Source organism: Emydura macquarii, unplaced genomic scaffold (assembly GCF_026122565.2).
Source record: "Emydura macquarii macquarii isolate MOO-44397 ecotype Brisbane River unplaced genomic scaffold, CSIRO-AGI_Emac_v2 contig_3603, whole genome shotgun sequence".
Classification (NCBI taxonomy): domain Eukaryota; kingdom Metazoa; phylum Chordata; order Testudines; family Chelidae; genus Emydura; species Emydura macquarii.
The window spans coordinates 113501-138730 of NW_027133740.1; the positions used below are offsets into that span (position 1 = coordinate 113501).

Below are 25230 nucleotides of genomic sequence, written 5' to 3' on the forward strand. Positions count from 1 at the left end.
AGCTTCTTATCTCTTGATAAACACACCAGGTTATTTTTCTAAGTTAATTCAATTAAGATAAGGGCACTGATTTCTGTTAAACATTCAGAACAACATTCTGAAGACACTTTGCAACAAAAAGCAAGAACACTGCTAACTCCCAGGCATGGCTGTTGAGGAAAATACTGTGGTGAGGAGAGTGAGGAAGTTAAACTGCTGAAACTGTCGTTCTGCTGAGTAGGACTTTTGGACAAGTAATGTTACTTCTGTTGTGTCTCAGTCATTTCAAGCTAGAAAAATGGGTAAGAAGCCAGGAAGAATTATATAAAACCAAGAGCTGGATTGAGTTGAGCTAACTTGGAAAGATGCGTTATAAAAACGAGGTGCACATTGAAGAAGGGGATATGCATTCTCCCTCTGAGCACCACAGTGAAAACTGACATCTTTCCTCCATATTAGATACATTAGTTGAGGGGCAGGACTGCATACAAGATGTCATCATGACACTAATTAAAGTGCCAATACAATAGAACAATGTCCTGAAGGAGAGCCAAATACCCAAATCAACATACCAAGTCATTTTTCAGACTTCTTTCAAGTGACTAAGTAACTTGGTTCATTTGAGTTCTAAGAACAGGCAACCGCTATGCTATTTAAAAAATGGAGTGGAGTACCTCAATGTGTGGTGTCTCTCCCAGCTGCAGGCTGTTAAAAATGGCTGCATAGTCACCATTTAAATTCATCAGTCCTTCATGGCTTCCTCTCTCAGTGACACAGCCTTCTTTCATGAAGATCACTTCATCACAATCAACAAGGTACTGGAGACAATGCCAATGAGAACAAGGCTTTATTATCTCAGATGGTCAGAAAAAACACACATGAATCTTTTCAGTAGCTTACTAGCCTTCAGGAAGTAAAAGTCAGCCAACCTCCTTCTCAGTACACACCAGAGCCCTGGTCCACACTCACCTGGCGATTCGGCAGCAGTCGACAGGAGTTACGCGAACTACACAGAGTAGCTTCCCTTCTGCGTGCTGTCTACACTGCACTGCACTACTTGACGGGGTGGTTTTACTCAGTCGACTTCCTAATCGGTTGAGCGGGTCTACATTGACTGCTCAATCGATCCGGAAAGATCGATCTGGCGGCAGCAAATTTGCCGCCATCAGTATAGACATGGCCTGACTGGTTAAGGACCATGCACTGACTTAGAGCACTGTGATTACTTCTACAGTCCATAAAAAACACAGCTTAAGTGAGTGATCGGAGACTTCCTGTGGCATGTTGGGTAGATGCATTCAGGCTATTTGAACATTACAAATTCTGACATACCAGTTACAATGAGTTTCTGGAGCAAAACAGGTGACAAGAACTTAGTCTCAGAATACATTTATTTACACTACCACTAGGCCTGATTCACCAACATCAAATCCCACATATTCTAAAATGATAAACAGGCTTTATGCACTTCAGTCTTCAGGTTAGTAGAAAAACTGCTTTCGACCTTGTCACCCCTCTCAGACTCATCTGCAGCCAAGCATTCCCAGTTCCTATTAGCCACCCATCAGACAACTGGCACTGGCTATTTACATCACTGCCTATTCTGTGTGTACACAAACAGATACAAACTTTAGCTATGCAGCCTGAGGGAGATGGTGTCATGTTGCAACAGACCAAAGCATGGGAATCTATAGTAAGAGGCAAAAGTGAATAACCAAAAGCATTCTATTTGGATTGTTAGAGAAGATCCAAGAAAGGAAGCGCAAGGGATACTGTACCTGAAGCTGATGGGTGACGAACAGGACAGTTTTTGACTTGAGATGCTTCCTTATTGCACTATTAAAAATGTGGTTTCCTACATGTGCATCTAAAGCACTAAGAGGATCATCGAGGATGTAAATACTCTTGTCACTGTACAGGGCTCGGGCAAGACTGATCCTCTGACGCTGGCCTCCACTCAGGTTAGCCCCTCGTTCTCCAATCTGTATTACATACACAAAGTTATTCTGCTTCTCTCTTCACCACATTTAACACAAGATCTCAGGCCAAATTCATCCCTGGTGTAACCAATATAGCTAATGGAGTGACAGTGAGAATTAGAATGGGCCACATTAAAGTTTAGGAGACTTATTCCTTGTAAAAGGAACTTTTAGAGAATATACATTATGCTAACATGCTTGACACATTCCTATTAAATAGCCAGAGGATTCTATTTTTTTGTAATTAATTATGTTTAATCTAAGTTTTAAAGGGTCTCTCTCTCTAAGGAAACTAATTACCAGTGCAATGAAAAATTCCCACATTACCAACACTGCAGAGTTAACAGTCTCCATACAGTTCAGGATTTAGAGATGTGTGTTTAACATGGGCAAGAAGAGGATTTGCCTGTCAGTTTATAAGCACACCAGACCACCACAACAGGTCAGGTGAATACTTGACTGCATCCAACTCACTCACTATTTTATCATAACCAGGATTTTTACCTCTGTCAGGTCCCCATTAGGCAGGATAGCTAAGTCAGGTCTCAGACAGCAGCCATTCAGCACAGTGTTGTATCTACAGAATATGGATAAGACAAGCAGTGAGAACTAGCTCTTATGAGGGTGCCCTGCCAATGGAGCATAATTTTTTGAGCAATTAACTACTGAACTGGATTCCTCATCAGTAAACTGCAGATAGTACTTTATGACCAATTTCAGAAGTGCTATGAGAAGCACAGTGAAGAGAAGCCAAATTCACTCCAGAGGCTATCCCAACACAGACTCTGATAGAGATCTCTGGGGTGGAAAGTTTGCATGTGGGGAGGGCCACGTAACAGGCCAGTGCAGCATAAACAGACATTGCACTGGGTAGAAGGATGGTATGGCTAAGGCAACTGCAGAGTGCATCCATCCAGCGCCTGGCCAGAGGCAGCTACAGCAGACTTCAGTGTTCTAGGAAGAGTTAAAGCTGCCATCCTAGAGGGGGTGGGGGCAGAAACACCATCTGCCATCTGCCAAACTGAACTTCCCCTCTGGTGCAGGTGGACTTAGGTTGGTGCAGGGAGGTGTAAGTCCAACCAGCACCAATTTTTCTAACGCTGGACTGAGAATTGCTAAGCGTTCAACAGACTCAGCATAGCATTCGATTTGACAAACCTCTCTTCATCAAACTCCTTTCCAAAAAGGATGTTGTCTCTAAGCGTAGCATTGAGAATCCAGGCCTGCTGGGCCACATAGGCAAAACTTCCATTCATGGCAATGCTACCCTCCAGCAGGGTCATCTAGAAGACAAGACAGAAGGTCTTGAAATTATGATATTTCAGGTATGCATGCGTGCACAGAATCCCCCTACCTAAAACAAGAAATCTCCTTAGGCAGCAGAACCTGCACAGAATATAACTCAAAGATCCATTGTTTGTTTGTTTTTTAAGGTCCCACATAAAATACTGCCCATTATTTTGAACTTCTCAGAAGCTTGAATTTCAAATACTGGGCATAAATGAATAGTTTGTCACAAGAGCTCAGGCCCCAGTTAGGCACCTAAATGAAGTAGCTAGATCTTCAGAACTCTCAGCACTAACAACTCCCAAGAAGAAGCAGCTGCTGGGTGCAGAGCTCTTATGAAAATCTGTTCCACAGTCCAGAAAGCATTAATCTAACAGATTATAGCAATTTTAAGATTGTTTGTAACCTAAATGTGATCTATTGGATTACTGTGTAGGATCTGAATTTGAGGTCAGAGTAATCATCATACTGACTGAGACCGATTAAACAAATGCAGCTGCTGGCAGAGAAGAGGAAAAGGAAGAAACTATAAAAATATAAATTCTCACCTGCCCTAAAATGGCTGAAATAAGTGAGGTTTTTCCACTCCCCACACTGCCACAAATCCCAACAAGTTTCCCCTAAAGCAGAAAAAAATGTGAGTTATGGTACACATTAATCAATCCCCCATCCAATTAATAATTTAGACTATCTGCGTATCTCAAACAGAGAAGGAGGATTTAACATTAAGGCTAATAGAAATGGGATATTTCAAATGGGAGAAAGGCTAGACTTGGTCAATCTCTCATTCTAACTAAGCAATTGGTGAATAATTTCCATCAGCAACCAAAACAGAGTGAATATGAAAGGTGAAAGGCAGATGAACTAACCTGCTGAGCCACTCAGCCTTCCTCTCTGTAAAAAAGGTGGCCAATTCCTTTCCATATGGCTCTAATGCAATGAAATTTAAAATGCTGAATTCAGCTCTGGGTACCACAATACCAGAAAGATATTGCCTGACTGAAGAGAGAGCACTCAACAGCCTGATCCAAAGGGAGTCTTTCCACTGACTTCAATGGGCTTTGGATCACTCCGAAAATAACCAGGAGGTAAAAGGAATGACTTATGAGGAAAGATTAACTTTGTATAATTTGGCTAGGAGACAACTAAGGGGGAGGAGAGGAAAAGTAACAGTCTAAGATACACTAAGAAGTGAAGATAGCTGTTCAGCACGATACATAATGATATAATCAGGAATAACAGAAGGAAAAGGGAGATTTAGGCTGAGTACCAGGTAAATACCTTCCTGATTGCGAGATGGATCTGGTTTAGGAACAGTCTCTCTGGGAAGAGTTGCAAAGCCTATCATTTGGAACTTTGAACAACAGACTGGAAAAACCACTCGGAAATAGGCAGTAGGGAAGCAATCCTGCCTTAGCTCCCAGTTAGACAAAAGGGAGGTGATCCAAGAAGTCTTTTCCATCTCCAATTACAATCTCTAAACTTCTAGCAGTCTATGAGTCCTACTCAACAGTTTAACAACAGTGCTGAATGGTGCTTAATAGGGAAAGTCCTCTGACACCCACATTGAATGCCCAAGGAATTTGTCAGAGTTACCCTGATTAAAAAAGAATAAAAAAAATAAAGTGAGCATCAGTTAAAAAAATTATCAGCTGCAGGTACTGGATACAAACACTGCTGGACTCGTGTACATAAGATTTTCCTGCTCTTAAAATAATGTAGCTTTAGACTATCAAACACCAATTTAGTCTTCTCTCCAGGTTACTTGAGGAGTTCCTTAAATTTATGTGGTCATCCCATACAAGTCAGCCATAGGGTTTAAAATACCCCCATCTGACTACGCAAAAGGATTTCCTGAGTTTTTCTACAAGTAGCTCAGTAGTAGGATGTACAAAAAGATTTTTATTAAATATGCTCTGGATTAAGATTGATGGGTTTTGTTCAACATTTATCATACTATTACCCATCTTGAAATGGTGCTTATAGCTTTTGTAAGTCCCTTTGTATCCTTTTACAGCTGTACACTAGGGGACTACACACACGTTAGAGAAACACCTCTGATTTTGCATAGCAGAGCACTCAGTCATTTCAAACGCACATGCACAAGGCCCTCGGTTTAAGTGAACACCTGCAAAGTTAAAAATGTCTGTAGAGAGAAGTTCTGCACTGAAGACCTCTGCTGCCATGTTAAGTCCTCTGCACATTTAATGGCTTGCTCATGACAGATACCATGCTGAAAACAAACAAAACCTTCACTGAGTCTATGGCAGGGGTGATAGAGCCCACAGGTCTACAATGATGCCTCCAGCAACTAATGGTACAAGTGTGCAATGATTCAGGTTGATCCAAGCATCTGTGCCACTTTTATTAAGATGGGGCATTACATACGGATATTCACAGTTGTCATTGGCTGCACTGGCATATTAGAGAGATAATGCAGCAGCAATCTGCTCCATTTCACACAAAATGAGCACTAACCTTTTCCACAGGCGTGCCAGGAAGGAGGGCTCTTGGGATACGTTATAATTTTTCCTCCTCACCTTTTCGATTTCCAGGTCGATACTGTAGAGAGTCCTCTGAAGCCGAAGGTTAACTAGATGGATGTTTTTGTTCTCCTCCTCAGGGCTAGGATGGTCATCACTGTCCACTAGAAGATGGCCCTTCTGCTCAGCCAGCACAGCTTGCGGTCCCTCATGCTGTAGCTTCATTTTCTCTTTCTTGCCCTTGGAGACCTTCTTGTCTTTTTTCATTTTAGGAGTCAGCTTTGGTGAGCTCTGGACACTAGCATGGGAGAAGTCCCAAGCCAAGGTAGCATTTTTCACCTCTATCGCGATGTGAGGACTGGCTGGTTTTTTCTTTATCATATGAACCTCTTCCATTAGAAACAAACTCTGATAGGAGTTGTGAGAGAGGTGTAAAGATGAGACACCTGGTCAAGACTGGGGGACAAGCCTATGGCACACTCACGCAGCAAAACACATCAGGTATATAGTGGGAGGAAGCTGAAGAGCAAAAGGTAGCTCATTAGTGTAAACTAACTCCAGGCCTGCTAAGGAGATGTGGTGAAAAGCTCTTCCTGGATGTAGTGAAAGCTCTTAGATACAGTAAGACTTTCACAGAATTATTATATTTTGGACACAGATATGTATTCTGTGGGGTGGAGAGGGGGGGTGCTCAACGCTTCTAAAGATGTTTGCAGTTGCTTGCCTTATATTTCCAGATATAAGGCATAATAGCAGAGGGCATGAGTTTGAGAGCAGGATATGAATATGAAGGAAATGTGGTCACGTGCCTAGCACACCGACTCATTACAGACTTGTCCCATAACTAGAAGGGATGGGATGGCCTGTTGCACCCATATGCAGAAGAGGTACATTTTCTGCTGGAAAAAGTCATCTCAGACAAAGTCAGCCCATTTTGAAGTCTTGAGAGTGTGTAACAATTAACACATTAAGTCCACTGTACAGTTTTCCACCACATCCATCCCTACATAAGACCACAGTTATAAATTCTGTAGAGATTTTTCACAAAGTTCAGTTACAAAACCCACATGATGACAGAACAGTTTTCAATTACATTAACTGCATTTTGAACCAAACAGGCTCTTTACAATTATGGACATTTGACTCCCAACGTGAATCACTCTAGCACCCGTGAGTTACCCCTCTGAATCGTGCACCTGCAAGAAAGCCTCAGACATATTAGAGAGCCAAGCAGTCAGCTGCATCTCGATCTGTAGTATTACAGGACACCATGCCTAGCTCATTCCTCTTCTGTACAGGTTACAGTGTAGGAGCCTCAAAGAACTTGAGTGATTTTACCTCCTTCCTTCCCCTCATTGCAAAAACACTCCCTTCAGTGTTTTTAAGTTTAAGAAAATCTGATTTTGGACAATTCAAAATGAGGAACAACTGAAGAAGGTCCTCATGAGCCTTTGGATTTCCCAAGTACTCTACTGTTGATTGCACTGTCTGATTGTACTTAGGCACAGGCTTCTTTCGTGCCATTTATTACTTGAAGTCCATATAACTGACATTATTTGTATCAGACTTTGAAATACACTGGCTTGTTTGGAAACATCAGTGAGATGTTAAAAGCCTAGAACTGCATAACTGTCTAAGAGAGAAAACAGAACACTGGCTGGTCCAAAGAGTTTGCACTGGGGAGAACACACAAATGTGTCTGCTTCCAGAGATTGAAGGATGAGTGTTTCTGTGATCTGAACTGTAAATTTGCAGCCTCACATTTAGTTTAGGCAGACTGCAGTGTTACATTTTATTCCCATAATTCTTCACACCAGATGAATACACATCTATCTATTTAAGCAACAACCACCTTGGGTCAGACAGACATTTTCTTTTTGGCAGTTAGCGTTAAAGCAAGAGTGGACAGCCTGAGGCTTTGTCATTGAAAACTACATGTACGTCTTATATGAAGAAAGAGAAAGTCACTGCTTTCCCATGTTCCATTCCCCCTCCCACACAGTATTTCTAGCATCCATTATGTACTCTGGTCTGCAGCTGTAAACCTCCATTAAAAACATAGGCTTAGAACAACCACCTAAGCAAATTAGACATTTATTGGGGGTGCGTTCTGGTTGAAAAAAAAACAGTGTAATTTTGGGCTACACATCATATCATGAGACAGGAGGGTTATAAGCCACCAATAACTACCAGACATTAGGATGAAACTTTCCGTCCATTATGAGGTCTCTTGCACTTTCCTCTGAAGCACTTGCTATTGGCTACTGTTGGAGATAGAATACCTGATCGGACAGACTATTGGTCTGATTCAGACTGGAGATTAGAGAAGGTCCATTATAGACACCTAGGACTGGAATTCTCCCATCTCACTGCCATCTAAATTTACCATCTAGTAAATGTTAACATACAGATTAATCAGAACCAGCATTCCAGATCAGGACACCTGAACTTCAGGTACCTTGGTCCAGGTTTTCCAGCTTGGGCCCAATCTCTGGTGTTCAAGGAGCAGAGAGAGAAATGATCAAAAGGAACTTAAACCATTTAAAAACCAAAAAAGTAAAATCCAAAAGTGATCCTGGTGAGACTCTGATATGGTCACTCACACCCTGGATACTGAGGTTACCCTTGATATGTTCTAAAGGAGCAGAATTCCAGCACCTCAAACCTTTTTTGGTTACAAATAAAAATGTATCCTAGTTCTGGGAAAGTCAGTCTGCACAAGAACAAATGTAACACATGCAGGGTTTCACTGAGGAAATATACCACTGAGTTCTAGGTACAATGCATGGGGTTGCTTTACGGGGTTGCTCTTAAAAGACAGTACAGGAACTGCTGTACTAGATAGGACATGTGGTCCATCTTGTGCAGTATCCTGTCTCCAACAGTAGCTAACACCAATGCTTCACAGGAAGGCGAAAGAAATCCTGCAGTCATCAGATGCGAGACAACCTGCTCCCCTGGAAGGGCTCGTCTTAACCCTTAATAGATTGAGACTGGTGTAAGTCCTGAGTATGATTTTTAAGACCCCTTCTTCAGAGAATAAGAACTACACATAAAACTAGAGAATAACTCCCAGCCTGCTCCAAAATAGGCATAAAATGGTTCCTGAGCATAGCCAACTGCATTCATGTATTGTCAGAGATGCTCCACACTTAAGGATAAAACTATATGGCCAAAAGACCACTCACCTTATATCTGTCAATAGATACGGATGCCTCAGACAGAGACTTCACGGAGAAAGGTGTTACTTTCAGAGCAAAAGTCATTGAATTGAAGACTGTGACCACTGTGAATGCCTACACACAAGACAGAAAAAAACAAAACAAAACCACCATGTTTGGCTGCAATGCCCATTAACAATTCCAAACCACCCAGGAGTAAGTTCCATCAACAGCAGCAATTTGAGACCATTCCATTTGAGAAGGAAAGGTCTGCGATTCAAGAAGAGCCATTTAAATACAATCTACTCTAACCTGACAGAGGAAAAGGCCAAGTCCTCCCCATCACCGAGTTGTAGAATAAACCAAACAGAGAGATATACCCTAGATGTTCATAGTACCATTGGAAATGGCATACACAGGAGAGCTACAGGGTGTTGCAGCTTGCTGCTTTAGCCTCTTGCTTCTAGAGACCTGAGTTCAAATTCTGCCTTTTGGTCACCAGGGAAGACAAATTTGTCTCCCTACATCCAGCTGCACAACTACAGCAAAAAAGTCTAGTGTCCCAGTCTCCGTTTTGCAGAAGTCCATTTCCACAAAGAGAACATAGGTGCAAATCATGCCTGCAAAGAAGCCTACTGGGTCTCCTTTCCAGCTGAAAATTTGGCACTGAGCGCCGGCTCTTGAGAGGCTAGGACTTAATAGCATTGGCCAAGCTGTGCATGGGAAGGTTGCATAACACCTGCCTCTACTCTGTGCCCTCAGATGCTCATTTCTGGGAGCCAGGCCACAAAATAAAGACAACTATCACAGATCTGGAGTATTGTCAAACCCTTCCTTGAACTGCACACATAGAATTACAACAGTTTAATCAAGAAAAGCTACTCTAGGAGTGATATTATAAAGTAACTTTCTCCCAACTCTGTGATGAGAGGGTCGCTTACCTGAGCTGCTGTGAGATCATAGCCAAGGATCATATGGACAGAAAATGTCACCACACTGGCAATAACCACAACAATGGGAGCCACTCCCACAGTGATGCTCTGGAAGTAGCCTGCTCGCTCTAAGATTTTACGTTCTTCCTCTCGGATTTCTAGAAATACAAAGACCGCCACATCTGAGGTGCAATTCAGAGAGACACAAATGCAGGAGGCACAACTCATACTCTGTGAACACTATGAGTAAGAGAGAGCTATCCACATCTGCTTCAGCATTTCTCATGTTCTAGGAAGAGCTATCTTTACAGAGGGATAAACCATAAGGGTATAGCTCCGTGAGGCTGGCATTCTGACCACTCTTATTACATTTAAAAGCTGACCAATTGGTACTAGGTCACTCAAGATCAGTACTCACAGCAGAAGCTAACCCAATGTTAATAAACCTCTTTATGCCCAAAAGTTAGAGGAAAGCCACAAACAGTATTGTGTTAAAAAGGTTTTGGAACAGATATTGCTAGGCCAGCCCACTGTGAACAAGAACAGCAGGACGTCAGAGGGATGGATGGCTGGTACAGCATACCAGCCACGCAGTAGCATCTACTGAAATGAGCTGGGAGGATCCAGCAGGATGGGGCTGGGTGGTGTGTTCTGCTAAAGGGAGATGTGTTAACAGAGTGTCTGCACTCACTTTGAACATTCTGAGAGAATGCTTTGACCCAGGCGTACATTTTAATAAATTTAATATAGTTAAGAACTTCATTCATCTTCTGCACACGCTCATCGGTCGCCGACACACATTTTCTTCTGAAATAAGCTGTGAGCCGTGATACAAACATCTGAAACAAGAAGAGGCACGATACATCTTTACAGCAACTGAGAAATGTCAAATACATCCAGTTCCACTAACTATAGAAGCAAGTAGACCGCTAAAGGGACATCAATGATTGGCCAAAGAGAGAATGAGGTTACCCTAAGTGGTAAACTGGAAATGCCCCTATAGATCATCCCACTCCATTCAGCAAGCATAAATGCACTGAACACTAGACTCTCTATAGTTTTATACTCAACTGGGTTAGTATTATTCAGATTTCCAAAAGGCTCTCACGGTGTTCTTACTAATATTTAACAAAAGTAGATTTCTTTAAAATCCTTCAAGTACAAATACAGACTAACCTCAGCTAAAACTAACCCTCCCACTAGAAGGATAAGGTATCCAAAATATTCAGCCCATTCCCCTAAGGGCCAAGAAAGAGATGGACTATGCACATGGCATGACCAATTTCTTTAGTACACCAAATCTTACAAACTACTGCATCAGGGTGGTAAAACAATGTATTAGCACCTTTACTAATCAGGTCTAAGAGAAGATGATATCCATGTCCCCACAGACATTTCTCACTCCGTCAGCAGTCAGTGACATTTACCCAATCTTTTTCCTAACACCCAGAAGAAAACACCACTCACTAAAAATTTTTCAACGTTTTGCCCCATCTTAAGCATTCTTACTTCCTTTTTTAATTCCTCTCAGCTACAGAGAGCAGTAGGCAGAAGAGAGGCTAAGAGTGAAAATAGTTGGTTACGGTTACTAAATTCCACCCTTCTGTCACAATCTAATTGTTTGCCTATTGCACTCATCACTGTCACCTTATTATTGAGCAGATAAATTAGACCACAGTGGACCTCACAACATTCTGCTCCTCACTCATAGCAGCTTTTTCAAAAAATACATTTTGATTACAATGGGAAACTACAATGGGAAAACTACAGCAGAGTCTTGCAGTGTGCTCTACAGACAATCAGACTTTGGCTCAGTCCAGTTTCCTCTGGTAGCTCTTTTCACAGTCCCCACTGGCCAAGAACACTTCCTTCTTCAGGTGCAGCACACTTTGTCCTAACTGGGTCAGCTCTATTGCTACACGGCAGAAGAACTGTCTGTGGCTCATGGATGGAGAGACCATCTCAGATGTAACTGGGTCTTGATCTGCTTATGTATTTAAAGATCAGAAAACATAGGCTTGAAGTTTAATCAGAAGTGATCTGTAAGCCAACAGAGGATGAGGGGCACAGGAATGGCGGGCACTTGCCTTCCCCCAGCCTGCTGCGGAGGTAAGCCATTATGTTCTGAACAAGCTGGAGGCCCTGCATTTTTCCACCTTCATTCCCAAATCCACTGAATTACAATAAGCCAACCTGGAATTGCATCACTCCATGATTTAGGTGCCCATTTTCCTTCTCATCAAAATTTATTTCCATTAATCTCTTCTATTCTTATTTCTAATTCCCTTTCCCATTTGAGTTCCTTGCCTCTGTACTTACTTTGTGTCTCTTGGATTACATGCAGAGCCCTGAAGGGATTTGACCCATTGTCCAACAACTTTTTCTGTTCAGTACACAGACACTATCTTCTTGGAGTGAAGACAAATGTGAAGCACACTTCAAGAATATTTTAGCTGAATTTGTACAAGTTTGAATGCGGTGTACTCACCATCGCCGGGTAGAAGAGGATAAAGACCGCCGATCCCAAGAAGCCTGTTGGTCCTAGAATAATTACATTATAAACCATGCCTAGGATGGCAACAATTGGGCCGCCAGCCAACAAACTGCCAACTGCTGCAGCCTCAAACATTCTCTGCCCATCATTGGAACATACGTTTATGAGCTGAAAAATGCAAAAAACACAAGGATTATCCTCAGAAGGAGGTAATCAACAAGTATCCTTTTGTGTATGGTAATTTCCAACAGGGTACTGTAGCTCACCTCCCCCAGAGACTTCTCCTTGATATTCTTCAGCTTGAGAATTTTCTTAAACGCCATTGTCAGGATAGCCCCCCGCAGTCTGACCCCAGTGCGGTAATTTAAAGCCCAGGTTAGAGCCAGGGACCAGGAGCGCACTATTTCCGTCATAAAGATGCCAAAAACTAACAACAAGCTGTACTGCAGGTTGGACTCACTTTTCTGCGTGTATTCCAAGAGGTGTTTCACAACGAACGCCTACAGGAAGAAATGCAAACTCGCATGAACACTCCAATGTACCAGAGGCACCATGCAACAACGTTATGTTAAGTTAGAAATGAGTGACTACTTTGTTTTTAAATGAGCAATTTATATTACACGGAATCTTCTTTCTAGAAATAAAAATTGTCAATACACACAGTACTGTTACACAAGGCCCTGCTCAGAGCAAAGCAGAGAGTTAAATTTAGCAGGTACGGGGGATTTAAATTTAGAACCTTAGTCCTTGCAGCAAGCTTCTAATTCTTCATGTCTTCTAACTTAACATAAATCTGTCAGTTAGTTGAAAGCAATGCTTTATCAATATCATACAGAAAAAGTTTTTAAAAATAGTTTGTATTTATACATTTGAGCACATTAAGAGACATTCCTTTATGTGATATTAAGACCTTTTTTGTTTGCATCAAACGTGCTTATTTGATAAAAAGGAACAATGTACCTACAGTTGTACTGGGGAAGAGTGAGAAGGACAATTGCAAAACATTCCTGAAAATAAACATCAGCAGTTTAATAGTAAAGAAAAGAACAAGCAGAAAACACAGGTAAGCAATACTAGACTATTTAAAACAGGCCTTTGCCCCGCCACCCACCTCCAAAAACAAAAATATTTTACCTCAGGAATCACATTTCAATCATTACCTGCTGAAAGACAGGATAACCCCAAGAACCACCGATTCCCACCTCCAGGTGTGTGTTAGCCAATGGCACAGCATAGCATCATATAAATCACATTCACCAGCAATATTAAATACGATCAACAGCGAAATAACAGTCTTTTATTTAAAAACAATAAAGTGCCATCTTAAAGTGGGTAACATCTCACAAACACTGTACAACAGGAAGAGCATCGCATAAACATACAATCTGAACGTACAAGATAATTATAAAAGGCTAGTATCTAACAAACAGTCTAGCCTCTGACACAAACTAGATTAAAACTACACACACAAAATTAAAGATACAAAAACAGAACCGATATATGTTTCTGAAGTCCGAGAGAGAGTGAAACTTGCAGTGCTAGTCAGGCAGGCTCCAGAGGCTGCATGGATTCTGAAATTTGGTTTAAGAGGTATGCTACAGTAAGGCTTCACAGCTAACAAATGGAGATTTCCTAAAGGCGGCTTTTCAACAAAGATGCTTAAAGACGTTGGTGTTTATATGGTTAGACGTTGGTACTTTAATACAGAGCTGAGAATTACCTTTGCCAACAACACAACAAAATGCAAAAAATTTGAGATCAGAGAAATGATTTGGAAAGCCTTTCACAGTCTGTAGAAGTCCTCTTGGCTAACACAGGTTTTGCAAATAAGAGTTCTGCATAGCGTGAGCAGGGAGGAAAAACAAAAAGGCACTACTTCAGCAAAGGTAACAGCAGCTACAGCCCAGCACCGAACAACAGATAAAAATGGAGGCTGAATGCATTTGTCCTGAAGTGGCTGATTCAGTATCCCAGAACCAAGGAAACATGCTGTATATAGTTCTGCTTATTCATTTTCCAAGTGTGAATTAAAGCCAGATGTCCGTCAGGTTCTGGAATGGCTCATTGAGAAATTTACACACTAGTCCCTGATCAAATGTGAGGAGCTCACATTCACAGAACTACTGTATTCCAGCTTTTTCCTCACTTACATTTAGCTTTACATCAACTGTTTTGGCCACAACTGCATACAGTTGGTTTGCAGATACTAATGAGAAGATTATTGGCTTCTTTTCCCGCATTCAATCCAACATACACAACTGAGTCACTGAGTAGTGGGAGTCAAAATCCCCCTTTTCCTCACGAGCTGTAACTCAGCATGATCGCAGCGCAGCAAGCATTTTCTTGCACACCACAGCACTGCTGAAAGTCTCCAAGGGAAGGTGTGTAAAGATAGCAGATGTTTCCTGGGGTCTCTTTCCTCCCAAAACCTTTTAAGTGCAATTTTTCAGCACTGTTCTATAGAATCAGCATCTCCCGTGATGAGATAAAAGACAATGCTTACATAATACCAAAAAGATAAACATTTCAAGAGAGAGGAAACAGCAGATTAAAGAATATGAAGAGGAAAAAGAAGTCACAATATTTAGCATTTACATTTCAAAGCATTCCATTTGAAGACGTTTAATGAAAAAATCCAGCAAAGTTCTTTACAAAATTAGAGTTACAGCTTTAAAAATTTAAATTTAAACTAATGGAAAAAGGGACTCCTGTGTGTTACCATAGTAGCTGGTATTAGCTGCTCGGCTGTCTTAAGCATTCCCATTGAATAAACATTACCTTACCTTTACTCTTGGCGTTGGATTCTGCCCAGCTTGACTGTCTCATTCTGATCGCAGAATACAGCCATCCTGAAAATTCTAAAGAACAGCTTCTGTCATTGGTTCCACTACAGAGAAAGATTCCCCACCCACATCCAGTATCTGACAGCACAAAGCAAGCTGCAACTGGAGCGGAACTGGAAGAGTGGGAAACTTACCTCAAACGGCTTACCACTCCCCCCTCCAATAACTGTCTGAACGATCAAGCTGTACTCCACTAAGATAGGAAGTTTCCCCATCTCCCAAACAGGAAGGCTAGTTCTGAGCAAACATACACACTGTTCAGGCCTGGAGTTAAACTGGTTTTGTTTAGTAAATTAGAAATATTCTTTGCCCCTCCCCCCACATCTGAACATAAAATGTTTAGCAGCTGGTTAAATGGCAGCAACTGTATAAACTGGAGATAAGAAGTATCTCACCTGCACAAGTGCAATTCTGATGGTTATTACAAGATATTCTGACACAGGGAAATAAACTGTCTCTGAACAGGCTACAAGTTTAGAAATTGTGCCAGATGTGCAGGACTCCTGGAGGATCTGTCTGATATCAAAAAGCTCAGATACCAAATCCAATAAGCACCACCATCAGATATAACTATCACAATGCTTATCAGTGAGATCACCACTATGCCATTTCCACTAGCATTCCAATGTCATGGAAATTCGATTCAGAATTTTGAAGTTTGAGAAAAATGTTTAACTCCATGTTGGTAATTTTAACCAATACATGTGGACAAGCTAAGTGCTTTTCCAGATCTCCCTTCTCATTTCAATGTGACTGAAGGGTGTATCAGTACAAGAAAGCACTGATACTTCAGAGGAGACAGCATAGATGTACCACTAACACATTCAATTTTTAAAAGCAGTGGGGAGGGTGGTAAAGACACATCTTTCATTCCAAGCGATGGAACCAAAAAGGGCACTTTCCTCATTCAGAGAAAAGTACAATTTTGACTAGATATAGGCAAATATTTGAAGGATAACTTTAAAGCATCCAAATTGAGCATGAATTGGAACTTAAAAACCCAGCCTATTGAAGTTTCTTCCCATTCAGAGGTTTGGCTCTGATGGATAGATACAATTATTCTAAAGAAATTAGGGACAACCCTGCTGCAAGTTCTCTGCTAAAGATAAGAGCAGCTACAGGGCCCTGTAGTGAAACAATGACAGAAGCTCTTCTTGGGGGAACCTGGTTCTGTTAAAACCTTAATACTTTATCATTTTGGTAATTAACAGTGCACCCAACAGATTGTCCAAGTGTTTTGTAATTACCACAAGCTATTATCATTAATTATTACTGTGAAACAATACCATGAAAACAATTATTGTTATTCCTATTACAAGAAACAAGGCAAACTTATAAAAGATTTAAGAAGCAAGAAAAACATTTTTAGCAGACTTTTAACCTTACATCACACCCCCATTGTACTTACCCAAGTCATGAACCTCCATCTTAACAGCACACTGAAACATGTACTAGAAGCAGTAATACTGCTCCTACGTCTCAAGGGAAATTTGTAGAGAATAAATTTAGTCAAGATCTCAACTGTAAATCTGCACAACATGTGCAACAAACAGGTGACGAGAAAATGGTGTGAATGTCAAGTCCCACATGTTGTATCTTCATTACTAACTAGTGCAAGAAGCAGCAGCTCCTAGTAGCAATTCCATATTCTAATGCTTCGAAACGTAACCCTCCTGATCAATCCTTATAGCATCAATAACTAAGTTCGCAGACTTCTCCTGAACCCCGTTTCCTTTGGTTTTTAAATAATCTAAAAACACCACTCAGTTTCATTTCTTGCAGACTGCACTATTAATGCCAATGCTCTACAAAGTGATGTCTTGCCAGTTTGAATTTTACTTCCAAAATAATTATTACCTATCAAAGAGCAAAAAACTTTACATAAGAATTTAGTGCAATATGACCACACCAGTTAAGGAAGAACTTTAAGCTACATTCAAAACCAGAGAGAAAAGCCAAGTGTGTTTTTCCTTCAGGATACCTACACCCACTACATCTTCAGAAATCTGGCCCACCATTCAGCAAATGATTCACCAGCCGTAAGAAAGCTATCTTGGATTGCTGTTTCCTTGGGAAAAACACCTGCTTCTCTCAGTAAACTGTAAGGACCGATATGTCTCACTAATCGTAATGTGTCAGTGATCCTGCAATGAAACCTTGACATGTTAGAGCTGGCCATGGGATGGAGCCCTCTGTGGTTGTTAAAAAGGATGGATATTACTTACTGGTCCACTGAAGCCTGCAAGCTGCGTGATCATCAGACACACTATGGAAATTATGAGCCTGGTGCGGCAGAAGATCCATACAACCCTCCGAAGAGAAGCATTCTCCGGTCCTATTTCTTTCAGTTCTTCCTGCCATAATCTCTCTAGCCTAAAAGAAGCACAAACCATGCTGTTAGCATCTGTTGTCCTGTTGAAAGATTCCTATCTCAGAGGCTATTCTATGTTAAACTTCTCATCAGACACACGTGGCTGTGAGCAACACACATCATCAAGCTTCATAACATGGACAGCATATTCTACACAGTCAGGGGAAATAATTCTATCCTGAATCTCCGTGTAAAGAGGCTTCTACAGTGAGCAGAGCTGAAAAGGTTAGAATGCTTTTTAATTTACCCAGAGTCCTATTAGGAATATGAATCTCACCACTTCCTCCCCTTTTCTATTCTATCCTGCAATAAAACTCTGGGGCCAAATCTTATAGCTCTTGCCCGGAGTAAATATCCCACTGACCACAATGGTTCCTGACTGCAGGATTGGCCTATAATCAGACCACATTCAGTTACTATCAATGTTATCTGGTCATTAATTCAGCATTGCATGTTCAGAATCTGGGCCAAGAGACACAGTGCTTGTTTAAAAATACAAACAGTTCTGCTAAGGAGCAGAAGTGGAAAAGCAGTTATGGGACAAAACCTGCTCAGTTAAAGCAGTGCAACCCCATTGAAGTCAGTGAGGTTGAGACACCAGTATATCTCAAAAGGCACTGACCCAAGGAGGACAAATAAGATTAAGGTCCCCTCCTCTGATAGAAAGGATTTAAGTGCTGCTTTTTCAATGTTAGTACATGCAAATATCTGCAAAAATACCAGGCATGGGTATATACCATACTGCAAAGGGCTAGAATACAGGGGAAAGAATATGGACCAGCAGATCCCTACCTTCTACAATTAACATCTGAAGACTCATGCTTTGACAAAGACCACACATCATCCATAAACAGCTCCCCTTTCTTGTACGCTGTGTGGGCCAGAGGAGTGAGCCATGAAAAGGTCATGCAGGAAAAGAGTCCAGCGTTGTCTACTGGGTGCTGGTGTCTAAAAGTAGAAGGAGAAATTACAATGAAACGATAAGAGAAAAGCTGCAGTATCCTTCAAGAAAGACAAAATCCTCTCCAATTACAAGTATCATATGAGAATTCTGCATGGCCTACACCAAGTAATACTTGTTAAATACATTTTCAAAGATGACATTTCAGTATCAACCAAAAAATGTAAGAGCTGCAATCCCATTTTGCCAGTCTATTTAAAAGGAGACTGTGGTCGCTATATCACTTCTTCTTTAGCACAAAGTCTTACTTGGAAGTAGTCCGTATGGGTTTTAGAAAGTTCAAGCCATGGTGATATTTGCCCTTCTGATGCTCCTCGTCCAACATTCTCAGCTGGGAATGCATGGAGACGTCCAGCGGAAGGCCTTCTGCCCGAGCTGCTGTTTCCAAAGCATCCTGACATTCCACCTGCTTTTACAAATGAGACAATGGAGTCAGAAATTCAAGAATTCCACAGTAGTCTTAAAAATTGATCATTTCAGTCACCAACAACTTAACACGTGCTACTGCTGTGGATCACTGTGATAATGTAGCGCAATCACCGCAACCAAAGAACTCTGGGGACAAATGGATGGCTTGGGAGCAGCAAACCAACATGGAGGTCCCATATAGTCTAGATCTGCTTTAGCTCTCTGGATTTCTAGAATGGTAGAACTCAAACAGTATCATGGTATCCATATGTTTTGGGCTTCAGAGGATTAAGAACACAGATTTATCAGAGCAGATCAGAACAATAGTCCATCCTGCCTGGTTTCTGGTCTCTGGGCCAGTACCAAATGCTTCAGAGAAAGATGTAGAACTCTCATGATGGACAATTATGCAACAGCTTGCACAATGGACAGGATTCTTCCAAAGTTCATGCAGTTTATTACTGGCTTATGTTCTGAAACATAAAGGTTAACATACCTTATTAACTTGTATCCTACTTAGCATAACTCAGGATAGCTGTATCCATAGGAAGGTCTAATCATTTTCAGAATCCTATTAAGCTCTTTGCCTCAAAAATACCTTGCAACATTTCAACAGGTTAAACATGCATTGTGTGAAAAAGTATTTCCTGTTATCATTTATAGCTTTTGCCATTTACTTTCTCAGAATACAGACCAGCAATATCAATGAAAGGCAATTACACTTGTTCATAGATAGGATTCCTGAGAGCGAAGAATGACAAATTCACGGCACCTCCCTAGGAAGCAAATATGCTACCCTCATCCTGGCCAGGAGATATTTTCACAGCTCTCTGGAAGGAAACAATTGAGTTCTGAAAGGAAAAGAAAGTAGCACTCTGGACATACAAAGCGTCAGAGAGCCTTATGGAACTTCTTAGTCACGAACCAGAAATAGCAAGGGTACCAGGTGATGCAGCACTAAAGTGTACATTTGTCCAGGACTCCGTACTGCTCCCACTAACTTAAATAGGAGCAGGATAGGCCCATTTACATGAAAAAAGTGATACTGAAGTATTCTATTTCTTAGAGAGACTCGGATGCTTTGTAGGCAGGCACAGTCCTGACTTTAAAACCTTTCCCACAGAAACCACATGTTTACTCCTGTTAACTGCCTTATCAATGATGAGATTATTCTGCCTCTTGAAGCATGATAACCTCTGGGTTAAATGTCCTAAAAGGCCATCATTCTCTCTGGTTGTATAACATTGTTAGAAATCTTGATATGTCTGGGATTCAAGCTCATAGTCCATTAACATCCAAGCATTATGGTATTATTAGGCCTCCATGTAACTCCCATGTGCACAAGACACAAGGACAATAAAAGAGGGGCACAAATTCACCCTTCATTTATTTAAATAGCAAGCCAAAGTAGGCCAGGCACCCTGCAGAAACCCAGAAATACACAGTCCCTCCCCCAAAGAGCTTACCATCTAAATCTAAAATGTGCTGGTATGACAGGAGTGTTAGCCATCAGTTTTGGGAGAATCTGCTCTCCTTTTGCAGCCTGCCCTGACCTTGGCATTTTCAGGTGGGCTACCCTATTCCAGACAGCATCACACTGGCGTAGTTGGCAGGATCTACAAAACCAGATCATTTGGGTTTTGGCTCAGAACCCCACGCTATTCCAAACTTAAAATTTGATACTGAGAGAGTTAAAGGTTAAGTTAGTCACAATGGAAACAGTACAGATGCTAGCAGTAAACAAACAAAAAACACCTGCAGCAGTTTGAACATGAACAAAGAACAGCGGAACTTCTAATGCAAGAGAAGCAAGCCTTCACCCAGCTGAAAAAAGAAGCTGAGGAGAGAGTCCAGCAAGCTGAAGAGAAAGAAACTGATGCCTGGTCTATATTTACAGGGAAATTCAGCTGCAGTCGACAAGAGTTACGCAAGCTGCGCAGAGTAGCTTGCATAACTTACGTTAACTTCTTAAATTCTCTTCTGCATGTCGTCTCCACTATGCTGCGTCTTTTGAGAAGGTGGTTTAATTTAATTGACCTCCGGATCGATTGAGCGGGTCTTTATTGCCACTCAATCGATCCGGACAGATCGATATGATGGTGGCAAATTTGCCGACGTCAGTGAAGATACCCAAAGAATCCCACAGGAGGCGAATAGAACTGCTGCCAGCTGAGGCAGAACTTGCCAAACTTAAACTCCAAATGAAAGTAATAAAAGAGCAGCAGCAGGAACTGTATCATCCTGTTCCTCCCAACAGATGAGGAGAGAATCTGTCCGGTATACAACAATGTTGGTATGTTATTTGATAATAACATGGTAAATATGTGCAACCAGGTTGATGTCATAACTCAGTCCCAGAGAGAGAGTATGAATGTAAACCTTTTGTGTTACCTGTAATCAAGAGGGAAATTTATGTAGGGGTGGTGCATGACTAAGCAGTTTTCTGGTTTTAGAATCTCTCTCTCTAGCCTTGGGATTGTGGAAAACAGCGGCTTGTGTGTTCAGAAAAGCAGTTCATCTGCTGTGGGAGAAACTGTCTCCAATTGTCTGTTGTGAGTGGCAGTTTGCCTGTTAAGGAAGCCATCCCACTCTCAAGTGTTTGTCTGTGAACAGCCATGTGGGGTAGGACAAGGGAGAGGAAATTTCAAACTGTTTGTCTGTTAAGAATCAGTTTATCTGCTGAGGGAGAGTTTGTCTCCAATCTTCTATCTGAAGAGCAGACAGAATGTGCCTCTCTGCTTATGCTGACTGAGGAGGTGTCAGTTGTCTCAGAGTTGGTTCTGGACTTAACTGAAACCCAGAAAGAGTCCGTTGTTGCTCAGAGTGTTTCTTTACAGCAACCTGTAGCTGAGAAGGGAAAGGACAAAATTTCTATGGAAAATGAATTGTTGCTTAAAAATGCTCTTGAAGAAATAAAACTTCATGGTAGGTCTTGCAAGCAGTTTGCTACAAATGAGGGGTGTGGAACTGAACTGATTCACTGCTTGTAGTAAACAACAATTTATGTGTTGAGAGACTTGGTTCTGTTTCTAATTGCCAGAGTTTTTCCAAATGTGTATGGCCTTGCTTTAAAAGGATCCAATGTGGATAACTTAAAGGAGGTTTCAGATGGAGAAAAAAAATCGTTGGGGAGTTTGAACAGCTCTGTACCAAGTGGCTGTGCTTGACCAGCAGATTGAGGAGACAATGTTGTTGGAACATGAACGTCTCCATGCTGACTCTAAGTGAACAGATGGTGTCTCAGGTTCAGAGGGGAGACTGCGTAGCTAAATTTGCAGAGCAAAACAGCTGTGCAGTTGATCTCTCAAGAATACAGGGAGTGGCAGGCAAACTCTCACCTCTAAACACTTTGTTTGGATATGTCTTGTAGTCTCTTCGTTGACTGAGGTACGTCTGATTCCATGTGAAAGCAGAGATGGGTAGTGAAAGGACATCAAAACCCTGTTTCTGAAACGCTAGTGAAAATGGTTGGTATCTCTTTAAGACAGAGTCCAGCCTTGAAATTGCTAAGAAAAACTAGTAAACAAACTAGTATGTGTGTTGATGTAATTTACCTGACTGACTGGGACGGGTGGGGTGTGAGAAAAGGGGAAGGGTGATGGTTTGCCCAAATTGGTTAGCAGAGGGGACACACCTAGCCAGCCAGTGGGTTCCATTGAACAAGAGAGTTCAGGTTTCAAACCTCCAGGAAAGAAAAAGGAAAAAACTTAATCCTGCAAATGGAAAGTGTGGCATGACAAAAATGATTGTAAGCACACACTTGTATTAATTTGATGTTAATGCTAATCTTAACTTTTGTAAATAACCTGTTGCTAATGCCAAGAACTGTAAAAATGTACCATGTGAATGATCTTTTGAAAATCCCTTGAAACATGTTAGAAATTGTAATAATGCAAAACCAAGAATGGAAAATTCCCGTGATGCAGTCAGCAGTGTCTAAGGACCCACCCCCCCCTTCATCAATTTTACATGGGGGGGGGGAGGAGCGTGATGCTGTCTGGAATATGAGTGACCATTTATAGTATTATTTAATACCAATATGACAAAATTGCAATGATTCTTACAAGATATGCCAGGTCAGGTACCATTGGAAAGGTTATAATTTGCAAAGTATGATAATATTGTTTATGTGTATGTATCATCTTTGAACTGTAAGTTATGGATGTGTATGATATATCTGTATCCTATCCAAATACTTGTGCTGTGTTACTGGGTTACACCGCCCAGGCAGAATAGCAACAGCACTGAAGACAGGTTGAGGGCCATCAGAGATACAATGAGCCCAAGGAGAGAAACCAGGGGCTGCACCTTATGAGTCATCAGGACATGTAGGAACATGACTATGGACAGGGGATTTTGAGGCTTTTCCATGCCACGTGTTGTGTGGCTGTGTTTGGGACAAAGCAAGTACAAGCCTCATGCAAAACCTGTAAAAGGCTGCTACACCATCTCCATCTTGTCTTCATTCCTGCTTCTTACCTCTGGATCAACTACTCTACATCTGAAGCTGTGAAACAAAGAACTGAGACCCATCCAGGTACTGGATGGACTCCAGTAGAACTGTACAAGCTGCACACTCCACAATTCTGATAAGAATCTGATATATATGGACTCTGAAGTCATTTGTATGTACCTAATTGCTTTGATCATTTAACATCTCTCATCTTGTTAGTTTCTTTTCTTTTATAATAAACCTTTAGCTTTAGTTACTAAAGGGCTGGCTGGCAACAAGACATTTTGGGTAAGATTCCAAACCTGTATTGATCTGGTAACGTGCCTGACGCTTTGGGGATCAGGCAAACATTTGGTAAAGGGAGTGGAGTTTTTAAATAACTTGTCTCTTTACTAAAGCTAGGTCCTGACTAAGAGGAAGAGACTGAAATATAACAAGGGGAGGAGGCAGCAATTTCTCATTTTAGCTTCTTGATAACCATTGTGGGGAATCAGGAGCACTGTTTGTGACTGGTTGGTGAATCTAACTTCAGTGATAGCCACCAGTTTTGGGAGAATCTGCTCTCCTTTTGCAGCCTGCCCTGACGTTGGCATTTTCAAGTGGGCTACCCTAGGCCAGACAGGTCACAACAGCAAACAGCAGAGATAGTCTGAGAAGAGGACAGAGGAAGGTTATAGCAAAACAAATGTCTGGTGACTAAAGTAAATGCACAACTTGAATGCTGAGTAAAGATTTTTATTTAATATAACGTAACCGATTCACTTCCTGTGGGCAACACCTTCCTACTAAGTCTCCCCAAATCAACATTTACCATTCACTTTAAAAGTAGCAGCCAAGCAAGATGATCTGTTGGACCCTCCTTACTGCTGCATCCTGCAGTTATTTTCCCCAAGTTTACCAGCACGGACTTGACAGTTGGGTTCCTCTGTAGCCCACATGAAAGGAAGATGACACAAATCTAGCCAGTGTAACTCTCTGTGCCCCGAAGCTTTCCTACAGGAGCAAGTGTCTTGAGAAAAACTGAGGCGCCAACTCCTGCACCTCACATACTCCAGAAGTGACCACATCAAACAAGAAATCACCACGTACCCCTACACAGTGGAAAGGAAAAGTCAAGAAACCGACCTGGAGGTCATACAAGAAACCCAAAACAACTATCAAAAATAACCTGATGACAGTCATCAACACAAAAAGCAGAATCAAACTACAACAACGCACAGAACACCGCCCCTGAAAGAAACCATGATACCAGAACCCACGATGTGGACACACCACATCATCATCATCAACTTATCAAGACTAACCCTAACCAGAGCTGATTTATCTGCACTGTCCACAGGACTGAACTTCTACCTCACACCACAGACCCGATACCAGATTAACATGTGGAGAACTAGATAAACTATTTTGCTGACTCTGCCTGAAATATTTCTTTCACAACAAAGATGACACCACCCACAACCATGTCATCCACACCAACAGTCATAAGAAAACAAAAAGTCATCTGACTGGTCTCCCCAGAGCAGATGAAACCATACACTTAATCATTACATTGATTGATTTGGTGAGTGGGGGAGGGAGAACCTGTCTGTGAAATCCTTAAACATCATATCCAACACAATCTCCACCACCAAGAGGACGACTACACAGTCCCTGAAATCCAACCACCAGACAAAGGGGGTACCATCACAGTCCTCAACCATGATGACTATATCAGTAAGGCCAACTCTCCAACACCACCTACTATAAAGAACTTAAAGACTCCCCCATACCACAATTCATCCAAAAACTTCAGGATATCATCAAATCATTCCCCAAATAACTCCAAGAGAAACCCCAAGGAACCCATTTGCAGGGACCTTCTACATGTTTCCCCAAG

General features: G+C 41.5%; 1 protein-coding gene across 5 annotated transcripts in view; it reads right to left on the bottom strand.

The window, feature by feature from the left end:
- The window catches only part of ABCC5 (ATP binding cassette subfamily C member 5), a 68480-nt gene that overhangs the window by 20240 nt on the left and 23010 nt on the right, over positions 1-25230 (bottom strand). Inside the window, exons 3-16 of one of the 5 annotated variants that reach the window (XM_067536513.1) lie at positions 18739-18896; positions 18322-18477; positions 17384-17531; positions 12582-12815; positions 12310-12483; positions 10513-10660; positions 9831-9979; positions 8917-9024; positions 5786-6136; positions 3794-3865; positions 3117-3241; positions 2463-2535; positions 1758-1961; positions 654-797 (exon numbers count right to left, since the gene is read on the bottom strand). In XM_067536513.1, coding sequence (XP_067392614.1) covers positions 654-797; positions 1758-1961; positions 2463-2535; positions 3117-3241; positions 3794-3865; positions 5786-6136; positions 8917-9024; positions 9831-9979; positions 10513-10660; positions 12310-12483; positions 12582-12815; positions 17384-17531; positions 18322-18477; positions 18739-18896 — 2244 coding nt within the window. Of the gene's footprint in view, positions 1-653; positions 798-1757; positions 1962-2462; positions 2536-3116; positions 3242-3793; positions 3866-5723; positions 5744-5785; positions 6137-8916; positions 9025-9830; positions 9980-10512; positions 10661-12309; positions 12484-12581; positions 12816-13275; positions 17364-17383; positions 17532-18321; positions 18478-18738; positions 18900-25230 lie in introns of those variants that run through there. The other 4 variants (XM_067536512.1, XM_067536514.1, XM_067536515.1 and 1 more) reach the window with 4 other exon arrangements.